Raw genomic sequence first — 21,021 nt, forward strand, 5'->3', positions numbered from 1 at the left:
AAGCGTCAAAACAGGAAGCAGTGGAACGGCTTTTATCAAGACTTGTTTGTATTTACTACAGAACTGCTTTTATCTGGTCTGTGTAGTGTTTAATTGGAAATTAGGAAACAGTCTGTATTATCACTAGGGTTGGACGATATGACTGTACATACTATGCGACAGTAGAAATGCGTCCACCAGTACAGATTTGGCAATACCATTTCCACCGCAGGAGCTATTACTTAGTTTCTCTGTTACTGTGATATCAATTTACGTACTGTATCATAATAGTCCACCCTTACTCATCACTGTAGTAGAGTACAGTGAAAAGTCACCTTTTCTTGGAGTATGCTGTTTTGGACCTCCTGATTTCTTTGACAACTCTGTCAAAAGACCTTTTCATAAGCGAGAGCCCTGGAGACCTTGAAAAGTGCCATCTTTATTAATATGTTTTTAAACCTTAATGATGTTGGGCCCCAGCCTTTTTATCCCGAGGAGAATCAGTGAGGCTCTTTTGTCCTCACCACCTCTACAACACCGATTACAGCTGTGGATAAAAGCCAGAATATTGTCACTTTCACTCCTGATTTTTTTACCCCTACCGGTTGAGGCAGACGTCCGCCTACCCTGAGTTACGGTCCTGTTCAAGGTTTCTGCCTGCTAAAAGGGAGTTTCTCCTTGCCTGTGTCGCCAAGTGCCAGCTCAGGGTGGGTCTCTGTTAATAATATTACAAAGAGTATTGTCTAGATGAAAAGAGCAATAAGATGACTTCCGTTAGGAATTGGCGCTATATCAATACAATTGAACTGAAGAAATCTGTGACATTTTTGTCAGCGTCTTCTATTCAGTGCAGATTCTCACTTTCCCTGCAGCTTTAATACCAAAAAAATATGTTGGTAAATGAGGACATTAAGGGCTGTTTCAAGGGGCGGACCATACTTCCTAAAACACGTAGACACTCCTGAAATGGTTTGTATACGTGGGAAATCCCAGTTTGGGAAAGCCGTATTGTCATGGCTTTGTGAATATAAACTCTCTCCTCCCTGAATTTGGGCTGTCAGGCCATCCAACCATTTCCCAGCCTTTGGATGGTGCTGGCACTAATGTAGAGAACATCAGGTAAGGAACACAAGCACAGTTAATAAAGTGAGTGAAGCTGAACCACAACACAAGTGTTCCCCTTGTACAGAAGCTTCCAGCCCTTTGATCACATGTAACCTCAGCATAAACTGCTATTGACTTGATTGTTAATCTACTGAAGGGCTGCAACTATTGATTATTATCATCAAACCAAATATATTAAATTACTAATGATATAAAACACAAAAAAGCAGCACATTCTCACATTTGAAATGCTTTAACAAGTTAATGTTCGATGTTTTTGTTGAATAAATAATTTAGGCTATTAATGAATTGTCAACATTTTTGTAAATAAAGTTTTTCGATCAACAAATTTCTGTTAAACAGCTAATCTTTGCTGCCTGAATCTACTGTGTCTGTATCTTGTTGTACCCAGGAAATGTCTTCTGTCCTGTGCACCATTATGAGTTTGCTGTTTTAGGCTTTGATTTACTCTGAATGTTAGCTTTCTCAGACTTTAGACCAAACTTCCCAAACATGTTCCCTCTCGGGTCTCAATTCACCGCATGAACAGTGGAGGAGAGAAAATGGTGCAGAGATATTGCTTGGCGACCATGGCTAAAGACACAGATTGCCCTGGCTGGAGAGATGAGATGACATTTCTGTGGAAACAAGAGCAGCATAATCTTAATGAGTTCTGCTGGGTGGAGAGAGGCACGTTACTCACATGTCATACGAACTGAAGCGGGAAACAAACACAGGAAGCCAAATAAAGGAGAAGACACTGACAGATAACTGAGGAGAAGGACAGACTGAATGAGAGAAGTTCCTGAAGGCTGCTTATTTATGAAATGATGCTATGATGAAATTACTCCTTAAGAGTCTCCATCAAATTTAGACCTGGACATTTCTTTTAAAAGAATAAGTAAATAATTATTTCAATTTTTAATCCTTTTAAATGCTACAGACACATTTCAGAGTATTGAGGTTTGATACCCAGCCTTAATTATATTAATCCATAAACTCAAGCACACTTTTATAAATGCTCTGTAAACCTGAATTAAATACTCCCCTTTAGTAAAGTGTGTAACAAAGTATTCCCTTCTGTCTACAAAAGTGCATTCAAACAGTTGACTACTCTATAAACTCTACCCTTCCAGCCCCAGAAGAACCTTGACACACAGCCATGAAATATCTGCCTGAGATAGTCAGATGAAGAAGGATTGCATGGTGGGACAGGGACGATAGCTAAGCTGTCACTTGCCTGCTCTTTTATTATGCTTATAGAACAACCACTTAGTCCAATGACGATGAATAATTGAGCGGAACAAGTTCCCTGCCACAGCGGCATGCAAAGCGGGATCAGTGGGACTCGGGAGGGTAGAGCGTCAGGCAGGGCAATAAAATATGCTAAGTGGCAGGAGAGCATTACAGGGAATTTGTAAAGCCGGCGCGGAGAGAGAGATAAATTATCTCTCCCCTAATGCGAAGCAACGTAAGCAAATGAGCCGTGGCAGGGATGAATTACAGATTGTCGGCCCACCTTTCTCTCACTGATCCGTCCCTATTATGTCAAAGAGACGGGGGGAGAGGGGAGGGGGAGGCGACTCACACGCTGGAGCACATTAGCAGTGGTGGCGATAGAGACTAGGGAGCCAGTAAAGGCTAGGTTATTGCTATATAGAAGCTGTTTGTAGTTTTGTGTTGCTTTGCGTGGGGTATGTAGAAGCATGCACTAAAATATAAACTGGAAGAAGTAGAATAGTCTTGCAAATTTTTTGCAAAAGTAGCCCAGTTGCCAAATAACTAGGCAAATTTAGAGTGATGGGCGTCTCATCCATGTTAAGGTGCTCTCTGGTGTAATGAGGCTTGGTGGAGGAGCGATGTCAGCGGGCCGTGGGGAGGGGGGGGAGGGGGTGATGGCTGCTCAGGAGCTGCTAAGAACCAGTCCCCACATGACATTAACCTTCATCATGGTGAAGAGGCGCTAAGACCCCCCTAAAGCGCCACTCTTGGCCACACTCTGGCAGCTCTGAGAGCTAAAACGCTGCAGTGACACTCTGCCACCCCCTTTGATCTGCCCTTCCTGATTACAGCCACAGAGGAGAGGAAAGCAGGGGCTGGAGGGGGGGTGCAGGAGGGGTGAAGTACCCCTGGGACCCTGAGAGTTGAATTAGAAACACAGGGTCCTGTCTCGCTCTCTGATGCTCCTCTTTTCTCCCTTTTATTGTTTCTTTTCTTGCTCTTTCTTTCCACTTTCTTCCTTTCTGCTCGTGTGTGTGTTTGAAGAGAGAGAGGGTGAAATGGGGGCCTCGGCCTCTCAGCAGCCTCACTCCTTCTCACCAGAGACAGACAAAGACACTTAAGCAAAAAACACACTTAGACACACACAGTCACACATACACACACTCATCCCAGGCTTGGCCTGGTGATAGATAATACAGTCAGTGGTGTGCACCATCACACACACAGGTATTCAGCGCTGACCTTTGCAGTGCGCTCCCAGCAGTCTTGCTTTGGCTTCACTTGCTCTAGCCTATAAAACCACCTCAGTGACAGATGATCAGTAGACACTTACGCATGTTTGTTTCTCAAAATCACACGCAGACTAACTAGAAAGCCAAGCGCTCTGATTAGCCTCATAACACGGCGAAATGTCCGGCTCCGATCGTACGCAGAAAGCCATAAAAAGACTCACAGCGGCAGAGATCATTACGGCTGATACCTCCAGTAGCATTTACCCTCTCTGCTCCATCTTCTTTTTAAAACCACCCAGCTGATTTCGTCTCCTCTCTACCCCCTTTGTAGATAATTGGAACAATCCCACTGATGCCCAACTCTGCAGGGCCCTCCAGCCAATCAGGGGGTGGCAACCCAGCACTGCAGGTACAGCCAATTACACCTCAGCTTCTGACCAACGCTCAAGGCCAGATCATCGCCACGGTGATCGGCAATCAGATCCTGCCTGTCATCAACACCCAGGGAATCACGCTGTCACCAATCAAGCCTGGACAGCAGGTAACATATACACCGACTCACGCACACATTCACACACATATAGAGGAAGATATCTTGTATAGAGCAGCTTATTATACACTTAAACTGATGTTTCAATGGTGATGAAGAGCTGACTTTGAATGAATGAGCAACACCTAGTGGAGTTTATGCATGAAAGCAATATTCCAGCACTGCTTGTCTGCTGTATGCTAAACACCTCGTATTTTTCCCGCTTCAACACTCATAACGCTCATTTGCATCGTTCCACTTGGAAAATTGTAGCTTTTGGTGCAGTTGTTCACAATGTGTGTGTGTGTGTGTGCCATGTTTGGAAGGCACTTGTCAGCCAACCTTTCAGACTCAGTCTCAGTCTGCACCCTGCAGAGCCCAACCCCCCTCCAAAAAAACAAAAACAAAGCAACACTTTTCATCACCCCACTTAAAACTCAAACACTCCTTCCTCTGTTCTCCACCTCTTTCCGTTTCACTCTCCATCTCTCCATCTCTCCTTCCTCAATCACACTCTCCAGCCTTATGATTTGTCCTCTCTGATCTGAACAAGAAGTATATTGTTTTGATTTAAAGGAAGGCGCATAAAACACACAAGTTCTTTCTTTTTTGCACACTAAATTTGAGTTCATACTGTGAGTGTAGAAACCCTCAGCTCAAACGTTTTCTCCTCCCAATTTGAAGATCTATACAGTGTGGAGTCAGACAATGCACACGACAGTGAAAATGTTATTGACTTGATAATGACGTTGTCAGCGCAGAATTACAGAGTAAAAGTTTACATTCAAGGCTCCTACAGTGCACAATCGTTGAGCTCTCAGCATATGGACACCTAATTGTGGCTCTCTGATAACACCAGATCATACTCTTGAATGAATTAATGCATTTGTAATAATGTTTATACTTTGTCTCCACTTCAAAGCCCGCATGTACACATTGTTCCACGGGCATAATTTACGGTTGTCAGAGCCTGCAGTCTAGAATATTTCCAGTGAAGCTAGATAATTCTCCGAGCCTGTCAACAGTCCTGACAGTGTGTGCATCGCTGTTGACACCCCCCACCATCCAAACAAACACATGCCACAGAGAAAATAATTAATTGCAAAGAAGTAGAGGAGAAGCGGGCCTGGCTTATCTGAGACAGCTTTTCACTTTAAAAGTGAAGACGTACCATCTTGATCTTGTAAAAGCAATTCAAATGTGCATAAAACATGAAAATACATCGTTTTTTTCGCCATCAGAGCACGTAGCTTGTGGATCATGAATTATGTTTGATATGGGGACTGCTGTGTCCACATGTTTTTATTTCAGATTCAGGCTGCCATTATTAGCATCCTCTCAGGTCTCATCACTAGAGAGGCGACTCTAATTGTCATGAGCAGTCTTCTTTACTGTGCAGGGAAGCGATTGTAAAGCTCTTAGAGGCAGTGGAGTCTCCGGCACTCAACTGTCTCCTACAATAGTAAAACACACTGCAGTCTATTGAGCCGACTATTGATACTATATTCTGCTCTGTCAGTCTAAATACTGCAGGCAGTAATCAACATTTATTCATTATCAGGTACAAGGTAAATCTCATTATATTCAGCTTCTAAGTGGCTAATTTAATAGCTGTTGATTGGTTGATTAGATTTAATATTATGGCCCAATCACCAGAATGACATGATTACTGTAAGTGATGATTATTGTGATGAAGTGGAGGAATGAAAAACGGATTTTCAATTGTCAATATGTAATATCAGCTCTGTGTGTATGTGTCCAGCAGCAGGGTCAGACAGGCCCCACATCATCTCAGCCCAACCTGCTCCACATGCCCCACAGACAGAGTCCTCTCCACCAGGCATCTTCCTCCTCCTCCACCTCCTCCTCTTCCTCGGCTCTCAGCGTGGGGCAGCTGGTCAGCAGTAAGTGTCCGATACAGCTCACAAAAACAAAACCAGAGATAAAGTTCACCGAACGTGAATGTCCATTAAAGGGTTAGGTCACACAAATTACAGCAAAACATATTTTGTCACGTAACCTCCATTAATATTTAGCCATGCAGATAGTTTTTAGACTTCTACCTCAAACCCAATACAATGGAGGTTAATGGAATTTTCTTTCTTGTGCTCACAGGTACCATGTATAACCTACATGTCTGTCATTTGAGTCCTAGCAGTCTTATTTTCTTAAAAGATAAACTGGCAATATTACATATCCCATTTCTGATTTCTGAAAGGACCAAAAATGCATTAGTTTGCTTCTCAGTACTTTCACTTATCTTCACTACCCCATCCGTGGCACTCAGCCCCAAAAGTATTAGTTTCTACTAAATAGGTAAATCTTAAAAATGGTCCACAAATATATACTTTAATTTTTAGAATTTTTAGAAATAGTGAATTTGATGGGGACTATTTTCAGCAGTGGATTAATACACATTTGGTGCTCAAGTGAGAGTGTCTGTGGGATTGATTATGTGATTGTGTTTAGTTTTTAGACAACAATGAAGCCATAAAGCACAGATGAATCACACATATCAAGAAACAGCGTCAATTCATTGTTGGTTTTGGTATTTTCATGAGATTTTATGACAGTAAATATATAATATCACCAGACTTACTCTTTAAAACAAGTGAATAAGTCTGTGCAGTGAGAAGAGTTCCGATAAAGTCAGCTTTATTAAAGCATTTTGTGAAATTGTTCTTGATGATAGAGCAAAGAGTGATACTCATTTCCAGACAATTCTTACAATAAGTTGGAAATTAGTTCAACTATTCTGGCTGCTCTGGCTTTTTTTAGTTTGTTGTAAGAAAATAAGACTATAATCAAGTAAATGAATGATAAAAATCAGATGTATTAAATTTCCCAGGACAAATATAGACTGAAATACAGACAGAAATTACACGATGCACAGATCTCAATGTTTTCATTGGAACTACTTTCCCCTCAGTAAATAGTCCCTATGAAAAAAGTTGGCAACATGTTGATCCAGAGTAACAGGGACCGTTTCTGGAAAGACTTGCTGTTGTTGATTTGTTTAAATGTTTTGAATACCACAAATACATCCATTATATTGAGGGGGAGGCAAAGCTGTGGAGAGACAGGTACCTCAAAACTTCGCATATAAAACCAAAACTATCTGCATGAAAAGAAACCAACCGGAGAATAAAAGTATCTTTTTGTAATTTGGGTGAACTGTCCCTTTATCATCACTGGCTAAAGATTCAACATGGCGGATGCACAGTATCTACATTACTCTGTGTGGACAGCTTTTGACTGATCCCCGCCTGCTGCAATTGTTTTATTTTTTTCCTGTCAAATCTTTGGTTTATTAGACGATCCAAAGTGGCGTGTGTTATGTATAATGAACATAAGTTTCATTCTCTCAATGCGGGGGCCTTTGGCAGAGACTTATAAATCACTGGGCCGCAGCCTGTCAGCATGCAGCTATTGCCTTTAAAAACTCTGTTTTATTCAGATAAATTTCATTTGTCAGAGTCGATTCCCCTAAACTCCATGTAAACTCATTTTAAAGGCAGCTACAATGCCACTAAATTTAATAAAAACCAAGTCGCCATTGATCAACTTGTTGTAGACACCGTGTTTAGTTTGTGTTTTCTTGTAGCTTGGAAAATATCTTATAAACCATTTTTGAGTTTGCAGAAAATCACTGTGGCTCAGTTCTGAGGTAAATAGAATTAATGCTTTATGCTGAGTATGAGCCATATCACTTCCTCTCAATATCACTTACAGTATACACACACATAGCAAAATCCCGTGACAGAATCAGAGTCGTCTGCAGAGGAGAGAAGATGAAATGTCATTGCATTCACTGGCCACAAACAATGTGCCAGAAACAGATTAAAAAGCGTAGAATGTGTGATACTGTTATTTAAAATAATCAGATGGGAAAATGTCAATCAGAAAGAAGAATGTCAGCAATATTTTGCCTTGAGGTTGTGTAATTTCAACAGTGAGCAGCAGCACTGGCTGCCTTGCCTCACCCCATTTATACTTGGAGTCTGCATCTGTATATACCATCTGGATAAGGAAGAATGCAGGTGTAAATGTAATCTGTGCACTGTGACCACATTCTTAAACCTGTAATAACATAACTTCAGGTGCTATGGGTACATTATCATTTATCTGGAGTTCAATATTCGCTCTCTTTTAGCTCAGTTTTTGGTCTCTACCTACTCCTGAGGGAAATATCTAGCTCTTTAGCTACTAAATGCTCCACTATGTTCATGCTATGACGCTCTGAGAGCAGTGAGAGTGAATCAAAACAGTAAAGTTGGCGCTTGACAGCTAAACAATGAGTTAAAACTCACTTTAAAACTCAGCTGCAGGTAAATCACTGTGAGCATTGTTCTCACATTTTCATTTGATACTTTTTTTAATTATATTATTCAAATACAAATTATAACTGTTTTAAGAAAAAGTTGAAAAGTCAACTTACTCTTCCTGCTAGCTCAAGCTGCTTGGAAAACTAGCGGCACTAGCCATCAAGTCTTCCCACGCAAGAAGTGATTTCAAAACAGTATGATGCTTTCCATGCCCCAGACCTGCCTAACTAGTTTGCATTTTGATATCCGATCACAGGCAGAATATACATAATGATAATGCTCATTAATACCAGCTGTGTCTATAAATATATTGTATATAATTTACAGATCGGGCGTAAATAACATACAGTAGAACATTACTTATTTACTTGTTACGTTTTTAAGACTGTGAAGGAAAGATTTCTGACTTCTCATCCTCCTGGTTCTCAACTAGAGGGGTCACTGCTACAAACTCCATCAACATTTAGATTAATTCAGATGTATTATGAACATTTCAACAAAACAAAAACATTTTTTACGTCAGGTGGGGCACAGACAGAGACAAAAACTTCATTGTGTGCCAAATAGTATTGCCACATAATAACATCTCGCCTGTAATTTATGAATTCATTTTCCTTTTCAGCAGAGAAACTGAGTGTGTATCTTATTATTGTCCTGTTATTAGCGTATTAGTTTATTGTTGCTGTGAAGAAAAGCAGCATTTTGTGAAGAAACGAAATTGATTGTCTCCATTGTTGTCATCTTTGTTTCGATTCAGCTTTTTAAACATTGTATTCAGTACTCTGTTTTGTGAAAGCTTTTCTCAACCACTCATTATTGCAACTTAAATTAGAAGGGTTTAAATCTTCTGTCATTTAAAGACAAATATGGATCCAGGGGTTAGAACGGGTCAGAACCGCTGCTCCTGAGTGCCATTAGAGTAGATAGATAGCTGCTGGGAAAGAGATGCTCATCAATGTGGATATGATGGGACCCGAAGCTGTGAGTGCATATCCCTCCCATTTAGTCGACTCAGAGTCTCACAAGTGTTCACACGTCTGGAGCACGCCGCATACGCTACACGTCACTTGTGAGGCACAACAAGATGGGAGCCCCATAGATTTTTGCTTAAATACGCTTCGAGGATTCCTTTAATAATTCATTGATAATGACCAAGATGAATAATTCAGAGGCACAAACTTTGCTTTAGTAAGCAGGATGCCAGGGCACCTGACATTGATGTACAATGTGAAATCACTTTTTATTAGCAGGGAAATTCTTCAAAATGCTTCAGTGAAGTTTTTCAGATCTGCTCAAATGTGGAGATTCACAAACAGCCTCTCAGAGAGTCTCTGGCGGAGCCGGAGCTCGGTATCGTTTGTGCATGAGGCTCGCTGGTGGTTTGAAGGCCTGAACTGTCTTCACTAAGGGTCAGATGGATGAAATAATGTCTTTGTACGTTCTTTAATGTTTATGTGAGAGTCGGTCTGCGCAAGAGCTATAAATCCATTGAATTAACAAGTTATGTGTTGTTGGGTCTTGTCCATATGCTTTTGTATGTGAGATTAAAGATTCACACTTGCAAGTCAGAGCCATGACATGCCTGCATTCACACCTCAAATGAATTTATTCGTCAAAGCATTTCTCAGATACATGCAGTTTTCAGCAGAGGGGCAAAAAGAAATAATAAATTGTGACCCAGAGCGGCACTATTTTTTTTAAAGTTGTTTAGAGAAGATCATGATCACATATGTCTGGCTGTTTGCTTCATTCACTCTGGAAAATGAGGTAAGCGACGGAGGAGCAGAGGGCTAATAAAATGAGATGTGTTTGTTCTATTGTAGACCCGCAGACCGCCCCCAGCGAGGTGGACGGGGTCAACCTGGAGGAGATTCGTGAATTCGCCAAAGCATTCAAGATCCGCCGGCTGTCCCTGGGCCTGACACAGACTCAGGTCGGCCAGGCACTCAGCGCCGCTGAGGGGCCGGCGTACAGCCAGTCTGCCATCTGCAGGTAAGAACAAACACAGAGGGTAAAACTCAACATGTCCTTATTCTGTCGCAGAGCCTCACTGACTTGTCCGGTGCTCATAACTGCCATGTATTTTTAACAGACATTAGTAAGGTATTAAAATACATAATTGACTATCAGCACCCTGACAAATGAAGCTCTCATGTGTGTACTTACCCCCTCTGCCTCTCCCTTCCCTCTTACCCGCTGACATGACAGCCATGCGTTACTTATGCAAAATACATACACAAGTATTACACGAAGCACTTAAAGCATTTAATAATTACTAAGGCCCTTTGCCAGTAGCTCCGCCTGAACATGAGAGAGCTTGACGGCGAAGATCTGTTAATAAGATTGCCATGTTTTACTGCTGCCACGAGGACAGTTTAGTCATAAATGGTGCATTATATATTAATGAGACAATCAGACAATCAGTATTTCATCCCTCCTGTTGTTCCACTTGACTAACGTTTTGCATGAGGATGCCAAATGAGCCACATTTCCCTTTCAAGTCAGAATAATTTGGCTGCATCATGCCCAAACATTACTTTCAAGAGACACAAATAGTAAAATCATTTATTCTACAATATAAAAAACAATTTAAAGTGTAAGATTAATTTAAAGAGTAGACAAATGGAAGCTCATGTTAAGTGTCTTTTCTAAAATGTAATTGAAGGATACATTATTAACAACTTTTATTTGCCCAAAACACACACAGCTTCACACATTTGCAGCCTGTTTTGTCGTTTCCAGTCAAATTCCAGTTCTTATTCCTGTATTAATTTTAATGTCCCTCTGCAATGCATGTGCTTTGCTGATGACCTGTACTGTTTATGTGACACGGCACTGCCACGCGCTTTTAAAAATTTCATCACATCAACATCAGACGGGCGATAAAATGTGAAACAGTACAGAGGCCAGGGTTCTTATGAGGCCCAGCCATCTCTGACTAATGTTGAAAGTCTTAAAATCACACATGAAATATTTACAGCCAGGAATAATTCAAATATTTATAACATACATTAAAAGCCATTAGCTTCAAAAAATAAACACTCTGTGGGCTGTTATTCATGCCGTTAAGACAATTTTTTTGTTTGTATGACATTGGATTTGACATCCTGATGTTTTAAGTAGAGAGGCAAACTAAACATGCTTTAGTTTAGTTAACATCAACATAGACATGAAGTTTGAGGAGAAACGGGACGTCACGGTAGCTCTGGGGCTCCGGCTCTGAACCCAGACAGTGAACAGACACTGACAGATGCTACCATCTTGTCTCCTTTCATTGCTCAGTACGTTTCCAGGCACTTTATTAGTTTATTTAAACAAGGCATTACATGAAGGCATCATCAAACCAATGATGTGTAGTGTGTCCTCTTTGGGCTCACATTTGGTTTTGTTTAGATAATATAAATATTAAAAACTGTATTTACGCGCATTTCTTATTTTATATAGATGCCCTTAGAATTAAAAATGTGTAAGTAACTTGCATTAAATCGTATTTTCACACTTCTGAGAATTTGTTGTGCTAGAATAATCATATGGTATAAATAATCAACCAGGAATACATAGCCAGCTTATGAAAGCATCGCCTTAGACATATATATGAGCAGCTTTAAGTAGGGCTAGACAATAAACTAACTTATGAATCTCTTACAGATTCAAATTTACTTTTATCACAAGGTCAGGTAATCGTTCCACTGTTTTCAATATTGCCTATAAACTCTTAAAATCCAAAAAGGTTTTTCTGCAAAATCCTTTTCCTATTAAACAAAAGAAAATGTTTACTATAAAGTGATCTTAAAAGAACTTTGCCTAATAAAATACTGTCTAAAATTAGCTAAACTTATATCTAAATCTGGAAATATTTAATCAGTATTCAATATTTAAAAGTAAACAAGACCAACAAACCTCTCAGTACCTGACATTAGGGTTAAGTGACAGCTTATAAAGCTTACATTATATAATATCTACATTAACATTTAAATGTAATACATGTTTGGATTTTGTCTCATTGTATATACCGTTATATCACCGATTCAGTAAATGTGACTTTTTTCCACCAACCAGTCAGCTGCTCATTATCTTTAAATGGTCATATTGTAATTAAACAGTACAAACGGATCTGAAGTGAACAAACATGAAATATGAGCTTCATGTGCTGAAGTATAAATAATAATTGTCACGTTAATTGTCACTGAGGTAAATCTGATCATTTATCTTCATATTCTGTAGATTTTAGGTCATATGTATCACCTCGCCCTCTCAGAAAGCTCTCACTGGTTCATGAGTGTAAACCCTCGAGGAAAACGGAGCTCAGACCTAAACACGCAACATGTCTAAGCCGCCTCCTAAGGTACTTTTAAGAAGAGCCAGAGAGGCTGGAGGTGTGTTCAGGGCCATTTCTCCCTCGTGCTGATGCACTAGTGGAAGGAGTACATACCCCAGCTGAGCAGCTCTCAACTCATTTTAGTATCTGCGGTTCCTGTTGATCCATGAAATGTCCTGTCTCTGGTGACTCCTCATATTTACTAATGTATTCCCCGCAGTATGGAGTCCTCCTCTTTCCACTGTTTAGAGGGGGGTGGGGTGATAAATAATACCGCCTATCGACAAGGAGGAATGCACCAACAAGGTGTAGAAACAGAGGAAGTTCATGCATGCACAGGCATCTCGCCATCGCTGTTGTTTACTGCAGCCGCTCATCTCGCCATTAAAAATGTCTTGTGTGCATTGTTTGGTCCGCAGAGAGCTGAGCCTCCTCAGAGATTGTCTTTGCGTCAGAGCTGTCAGCTCAGGAGTTATTCTACTAAAACCATTCACACACGCCACTCTCATGTTTGTCCTGAAACACTTTTAGTTACATCTGACGCTTATTTATTTTAAAAAAAATCAGATCTTATAGAGCAGCTTTTATAAGAGTTAAACTCTCCCTCTATGTTAGTTAACCTTCATTTATTTTGGAAATCTCACTTAAATCAAGAGAGTTTTTGGTAGAATAGGCCTGAGGGTGTATCCTGGTGTCCTAGTTGTCTTAGACACTGAAAATGTAATTGCTGTGTCCCTGGTTTGAGTCTAACCGGGGATCTTTGTTACAAGTCATCCCTTTTTCGCTCTCCCTTCGTTTGCTGTCACCTCTTTAGTTTCCACTATCAAATGAAGGCAAAAATAAATACTTCCTGTCCTGAGAACAAATATACAAAATCACCGAAGTCACACAGACACCAGGTAAAACAAACAAAAAGATTCTTTATTCTTATTGAAATATTCTTTCAAGTAATCCACAAAGAAACCTAGAGGCATGAGTCTAACTTGCACTGGTGTTGCAGTACACTCCAGTGATGAGGCTCATGTTTGATGGCATTTTCAAAAACCAGGCAGTTTCAGACAAAACTCCCTCCAATCGCGTATTACATTTAGTCATTTAGCGGACGCTTTTATCCAAAGCGACTTACAATTGCTATAAATGTCAGAGGTCGCACGCCTCTGGAGCAACTAGGGGTTAAGTGTCTTGCTCATGGACACAATGGTGTCTCACAGTGGATTTGAACCCAGTTCTCTCACACCAAAGGCAAGCATCTTATCCACTGTCCCATCACCACCCTTATAGCCTATCACTGCTACACAAGACCAATTCCGGATTCACTCCTCCTTTGTAACGGGACATCCTGACATCCCAGATGTCTTATTAACATGACGAATAAGACTAAAAGATGACTAAGCCGTTTTTTCGAGTCAAACTGGACGTCTATCTTATGCCATCCTCGTATATTTCTTTCAAGTAACACAGTGAAAAAACTAAATGACCATGAAACAAACAATAAAGCCCAAAGAACATCCAGTCAGTGAGCACCACTTCAACTTGAAGGCACTGTTGGCCATTCTGTAAGTAATAGAGCCTGACCAACATTATGTTTCCACTTTCTTCAGATAAAGTCCATCATCAATGTAGCTTTTACATCGCCATAAATGCAAAATATCTAAAGCAATGTTACGATATTAACTCAGAAGAGACTGCCCCTTGCTGCCTGTGCGCCTTCAAAGTGTCACTTAATCTTTAATAACACATTTAATATCAAAGATGTGTGTTGATATTTCATTTACAGTTATGTATTGTTAATAAACTAATATCTGCTGATACATTGCTATCAGATCAATGTCGGTATTGACCTCAAAATTCCACCATTGGTCACAGTAAATAAAATCTTTGAATAACATGTTGAATTAAGAATTGAAATGTATTTTTAACACATTATAAGGAATATTATCCTTTCCTGCATTAAGTCAGGATGAGCCACCAAATTACAGACAGACATGAGAGGAATCATTTTACTTTAAATTTAAGACCATTGTCTTCATCGTATCTAATCCTGATACCACACACAGTATCTGTTCATATCACAGGCAAGAGCACCGGACAGAGTCATTAGGCTGCCAGCTCGCAGGGTTTTTAGAAAAAGCTTCATTCTCCATTCTTCCTGTGACTTTGAGTATATGTGAAGTCAGAATTATGCGTCACGCAGGCGTATAGTTGCAGGAACTTTCAGGATTAGAGTGTAAATGTATTCTTATTAAATATAAAATGAGACGTTGTTAGAGGATGAAAGAAAGTTTGAAAAATGTATTAAATGTACATTTTGATTAATAATTCAAGCTCTTTTTGTAAATAAATGATGGTGCCATATTTAACTGCATGCATTAGTGGATTTTGTTTTGGTTTTTATCACCTGAGGGAAAGAAATGGGATATTTTGGTGTAATTCCTGTTTTGTTTTTCTGTTGATTTATGAGAATCTTTTTAAAGTACAGTATTTAAGATTTAGTTAGATGTTTGGTATGTCTTTGGATCAACTGGACCTGATTTAGCCATTGGCACTATCTCCTTGCTCCACTATTGCCAATTTGGGACAGAGAACCACAGCCTCCTCGAGAAAATTAACACACAACTGGCAACATTCACCTCCAGCTGCTGCAGCTGAGGTGTTTCCAGAATACAGAGGAGTTTGGCTCGGATGTGTACCTGGATGTTAGTCTCAGTCCCTGTGGCATTCTGGTAGAGGAGACTAAAAAGCAGGCAGCTTATCCCTTGTTCTGGCAGGGCACCTAAGATTCTTTTTTCTCAATTCTCCCCAGACACACCATCCTGAGAAGCCACTTTTTCCTACCACAGGAAGCCCAAGAGAACACTATAGGTAGCAGTCTGACAGGCAAACTGAACCCTGGCCTTTTATATCCTGCCAGGTTTGAGAAGTTGGACATCACCCCTAAAAGCGCCCAGAAGATTAAGCCCGTTCTGGAGCGCTGGATGGCCGAGGCTGAGGCCCGCCACCGATCCGGCATGCAGAACCTGACTGAGTTTATCGGCAGCGAGCCTTCCAAAAAACGCAAGCGGAGGACCTCTTTCACCCCGCAGGCGCTCGAGATCCTCAACAGCCACTTTGAGAAGAACACACACCCCTCCGGACAGGAAATGACGGAAATAGCGGAGAAACTGAACTATGACAGGGAGGTGGTGCGTGTCTGGTTCTGCAACAAGAGGCAAGCCTTGAAAAACACAATAAAGCGTTTGAAACAGCCCGACATCGGCCCAACTGCTCCAATGGACCCTCTTACTGATTCTCTAGAGGAGCTCCCGAAATGAACGAGCAAAAACCGTGGAGTGGAAAAGTGGCAACCATTAAAAACAACAAAGGTGGATGAACTCATCTCGAAATGAGAACTGAAAAATGTTCCCAAGTCACCTGGATGGAAAAGTCATGAGTTTGCAAACAAAAACTATGTGTTGTCAGTGTGATTACCACAGCTATGTAAATGACCTTGGCGAAACCAAAAACATGAAAAAAGAGATTAATATCTGAGAATTATGTAAAAACATACGGTGTGCTGTTTCAAAGAGTTTTAGATCCTGGCCTTACAGACCAGACTATTGCCCAAATTTTGGTTCCCACGAGGAGGGATTTAGTAAAGAGATCATACCAAATCAAAACACTATTTACCAAAGTCTGTTGCATCTGAGTACTAAGAATAATTTTGTAATGTAAATGTGCTCTAAATTTTTACATTTGTACTGGCAAATCTGAGCTATATGTGTGAGGTCGAGTATACATTTTATCTTTGTCTCGCTTACTTTTTTCTTCATTGTTTGTATGTAAATATCTTTGAAAAAAAGGAAAATGCTGTCTTTGAATTGAAATCTCACTGATAAAGTTCACTTTTGGACAAAAAAAATGTACCTTTGCTGTTAAACAATTGCGTAATAATGTTGTTTGCCTCTGATCTCTGATTTGTGTTTCATCTGCAGATATTTTCAGTCACAGTGTAACTTTGTACAACTTTTACAGGTATTTATTAATAATCTCATGAGATTGTTTCAGAGGACGGACGGAGGGAGAGTAAACTAAGGACTTTCACATGATGAGGAGGAGGAAGAGGGGTTTCAGTGTCTGTCAAGTCTACTGCAGCTTTGTTTTGAGCTACTGTGTCATTCTGTTGCCAAAGCCTGATAGCCAAAGAACACATAAATTACAGCTCAAGGACTGGTGAAGATTTTACATTTTTATTTATTTTTATTCACATGGCTTTTCTCCCATATTTTTTCTAAAGTGTTTCACTCTGTGGGTCTAGTTTAATACACACAAAAAACACTTACCATGTCAAACAGATGCAACAGTGTCTGCTTTAATTCATTATCGTGACAATTTAGAAAATGTGTTGGATGAAATTTGTTTCAGTAAATCTGCTTCTGCATGCTTCAACTCAAACCACATGAAGACGGATTATTTGCAACCTTGGGTATGATAAATTTCACCAGGCAACTCAAAATTAACATTATTACCTGAATGTTGCCACAATCACTGACAAATAACCCTTTGATTTCACCCTAAAATAAACATGTGGTTGAAGCCTGTTTGTAGCCTCTGACCAAACTACTGAGCTCAGTCCAGTTTAGCTGTTTTTATAACAAATTATTCAACTCAAATCTGCTGTTCTGCAAAGATTAATGTTGCCTCTTTTGTCCACTCAGCTAAGTGAAGGTTTACAGATGTTTAAATCAACCATTTTAACTATGAAATGATTATCAAATGATCTTAATATTTCATGTATTTGTGGTTTGTTTGTTTGTTTTATCAAAATGTACATGGGTAGAAGTAATATCAGTCCACTGATGATGAATTTTTTCTCCATCACTCTACATTTCATTTTACACGGTATTACCTTTTGAGAAATGTCAAAATCCAGGCGAGAACCTCCCTGACCGTCACTACAAATATTTGGCTTTCACAAAAACCCTCACAGGAAAATAAAAATAAAAAAGAGGTGAATGTTGAGAATAAGTGTCACATGTCAGAGCGAGTGAACTTAATTTGAAGTGAGGTGAAATTTGATGCAATTTATTCAGAATCATGTGTCTTGTTCGATATCTGTCCTTCTATGTCACATTGGTTATCTCAGTCTTTCAGTCCCCTGTGCAGCGCTGTGTTCTTCCTCACTGCTTGGAAAACACACAGACACACACTCAGTAAATGTCAGAAAACACATGAAGAAGCTTTACATGTAGAAGAAGGAAGAAAGTTTTGCAGAAAAGACTCATTTTCTTTGGTGCACACAGATTTTTATATAATTCTTAATTTCATCTGCACATCTACAGCAACACATTTTATGTTTTCTTTATTCTGTTTCCACCTTAAATCAGATTTTGTTTTGTTTTTAATTTGTATTGTTTTTAATATGTATTTCAGGCAAATCTTTGGCCAAGAAGCTACATGTTTGCATCCACCAACCAGACAAACATATGAGCGCAGCAGGCTCCTCCAGGTAGAGAATATGGATCTGTTCTGAGGCTTAATTATAAAGCTGTAACCAAAACCAAAAACTAAGAAGACACAGAAAGGAGTTATGCCTTCATTCAACTTTTCAATGCTGGACCAAAGCTCTATAGTTATGCACATTGTACAGAGAAATAGATTCATGATGTTGACAATCTTTAAAAATCTGAAATAAAAGAATTGAACAGTAGAAATGTACAGTAGTTCATCCAAGGTTTACCTCAGTACTTTTCTTGAGTGAATCATACAAACGCCATACAAGCAGCAGCAGGTCAGTAGAAAAGACAGATTATTACTCTGCACTATGTGTGTGTCGATGTTCACCTTCAATTTGGAGGGAGAGGCATGTGTGTTATTTATTTTATTTAATTTTTTTCCGTGTAGTGGTTTCGTGAGCCACGTGTGACTCATCGCTTTTTTATTATTGCTGCATTATTTCTCATTCATTGTGACATTCACCTCAGTTTTCACAGACCTGTAGACCCGCATAGAGGAAAAGGAGATTACAGTGATGTTTGCTATTAACCCAATTAGGATGATTTGTTAAACACCTTTAGATGCTTTTGTGAAATTTTACTAACACAAACTGGTTTGACGTTTTGTTAATAGTTGAAGAACTCGAAACCAAAGCTGAAGAGCCTGCAGAGGTTGGTTTTCATTTTTTTATAGACTGAAAACTGTACTTAATCTATAGAGCAATATCTGTTTGGTCAGTTAAGCAGCACTTTGTGTATTTCCAAAAAAAGCTTCAAGTATGTCACATTGATTTGTACCATAATTAGTAATAAACAATTGTTTGACATGAATTGTGTGTCCTGTTTCAGTGGAATGGTTTTTTTCTTCAAGATACATAGATTCTGCCCTATAAAGCCATAACATTGTAAATATTTGCTCAAAACTGAATTGAGAAATCTCTTTTTTGGTATATAAAAACTATTATGCCATATATGCATAACTTCCATGAGATAATGTGAAAGATAGCCACTAGCCCTTAACTAAAGCTTAGCATTAGCTAAAACTTAAGCTTAGCATTAGCTAAAACCTATTCTATATCCTATTCTATCTATACCTATATCTATTTCCCTCTTGTTGAAGTCTATAACGAGCATCAGTATCCAGTTATTTATTCCAAATAATTAATGACATTAGCTAAATTCAGTTATAATGGAGAAAACCCAAACTTCTGCTAATGTTAACAAGCTTAGCAGAGTAGCAGTTAATAGCTTTTGGTTTATGTGATTTGGTGTGATTAAGCTGCCTTTATCTTTATTTATCTATATCAGATTAATTTATTATTTTTTCAAATTTGGTAATTCTATTTATATAACTAAATCAAGCATATATATCCAATCATGATGGAAAAAACAGCTAGCTATAGTTGATACAGCTAAAGCTAACAAGCTAAGTAGAGTAGCAGTAATGTTAATTGTCATTTCACCTAGTGACAAGTAGAATTACTGGATTTGTGGTTAGCTACTTCTAACCAGCTTCTAATCTTGATAACATTGTTAAATGTATGGGGTTAGACATTATCATGTCAGCATAACATTATCATGTAAAGTTTTGTATTGCAAAATATAAAAAGTTGTAGTTATGCTCAAAAAAGTATAGGATAAAGTATAGTATAGTTTCACTGAAAAGTAAAACACAGGCATCACACAGCCAAACATTATTTCATTTTAATTTGATATTTTTTGCACTCTGATGTGTTTTTCAATGACAATCTTCAGATTTTTTCTTTATGTCATTTTGTTAGTGACAGTTTTTTTTCCACTGAGTTTTTTTTGTTTGAACATTCTGTCACCGGTTTGATGATGAGAGGAGGGGTCTGAGGGGTGAAGTATATATATAATCTGCTAATATACTAATGAGAGAACGTCACTCTTGAACCAGCTGTCTTCTCATCAGCACAGAAGATTTTGGTGTCACCGCAAACCTAAGGCAAAGGCTTCCACTAGTTCACCTGTAACTCTCAAACAGCAATTACCAGTAAGTCTTTTTCTCTCTGACATTGTTTTCTCACATAGCACTGAGCTGGTTAAACTTAACTTTTAACTGACTTTAAGCTGATCTGGCAAGGTCCTCTTGAACGAGTGCTAACGTTAGCTAATACAGCATGTGACAGCTAGCTAACATTAGGCTCTATGTGAACAAAACGGTGGGGAAAAACAGACCTACTAGTGGGTCGGGGTTCCAGGGGAACTTGTGAAACCCATTGCGGTTTGAGGTAGATCAATTTATTATTGATTTCAATATGTCTGTTATTCCACGAAACTAAATGAGGCATAAGCTAAATTAAATCATAGCGGTAAAAAACTTAAAGCTAACTACTGTTAAAATGAACTAGCTTAGCAGAGTGCTGACATCTCAGTTTTTGACTCTAGTGAAATTCACGCAGTTGGTTTGGTTAATCTGCCTTTTAATCATATATTTAAATGTTTTTAATTGTAATTTAAATCATAATTAATTGCTAATATACTAATGAGAGAACTCCGCCACTTCAACCTGAACTTCCACTGTTACGCTGATGACACCCAGATCTACCTCAGCACCAAATCCCCCCACAATCCCCTCCTGTCCCACATCAACTCCTGTCTGTTAGCGATTAAAACCTGGATGCAACACAACTTCCTCAAACTAAACAGCAATAAAACAGAATTCCTCCTCATAGGCTCCAAATCCACTCTCAGCAAAGCCAACAACCACACTCTCACCATCAACGACACCATTGTCTCCCCATCTCCCCAGGCCTTCAACCCAGGTGTGATCTTTGATTCAACCCTCTCCCTTGAGCCACACATCCGTCATGTCATTAAA

The 21,021-nt window shown here is 39.3% G+C and overlaps 1 protein-coding gene across 5 annotated transcripts in view; it reads left to right on the forward strand.

Moving 5' to 3' along the window:
• Nucleotides 1-19,010, forward strand: part of pou6f2 (POU class 6 homeobox 2) — a 75,984-nt gene extending 56,974 nt beyond the window's left edge. For 2 of the 5 annotated variants that reach the window (XM_038730302.1, XM_038730317.1), the window contains 4 exons: nt 3,868-4,077; nt 5,828-5,969; nt 10,214-10,382; nt 15,512-17,706. In XM_038730302.1, coding sequence (XP_038586230.1) covers nt 3,868-4,077; nt 5,828-5,969; nt 10,214-10,382; nt 15,512-16,019 — 1,029 coding nt within the window. In that variant the 3' untranslated portion in view covers nt 16,020-17,706. Of the gene's footprint in view, nt 1-3,867; nt 4,078-5,827; nt 5,970-10,213; nt 10,383-15,511; nt 17,707-18,117 lie in introns of those variants that run through there. The other 3 variants (XM_038730321.1, XM_038730320.1, XM_038730310.1) reach the window with 3 other exon arrangements.
• The last annotated feature ends 2,011 nt before the right edge of the window (nt 19,011-21,021 follow it).

Source organism: Micropterus salmoides, unplaced genomic scaffold (assembly GCF_014851395.1).
Source record: "Micropterus salmoides isolate LMB-PRFRI ecotype aquatic unplaced genomic scaffold, ASM1485139v1 Ms_hic_scaffold_1, whole genome shotgun sequence".
Taxonomy (NCBI): Eukaryota; Metazoa; Chordata; class Actinopteri; order Centrarchiformes; family Centrarchidae; genus Micropterus; species Micropterus salmoides.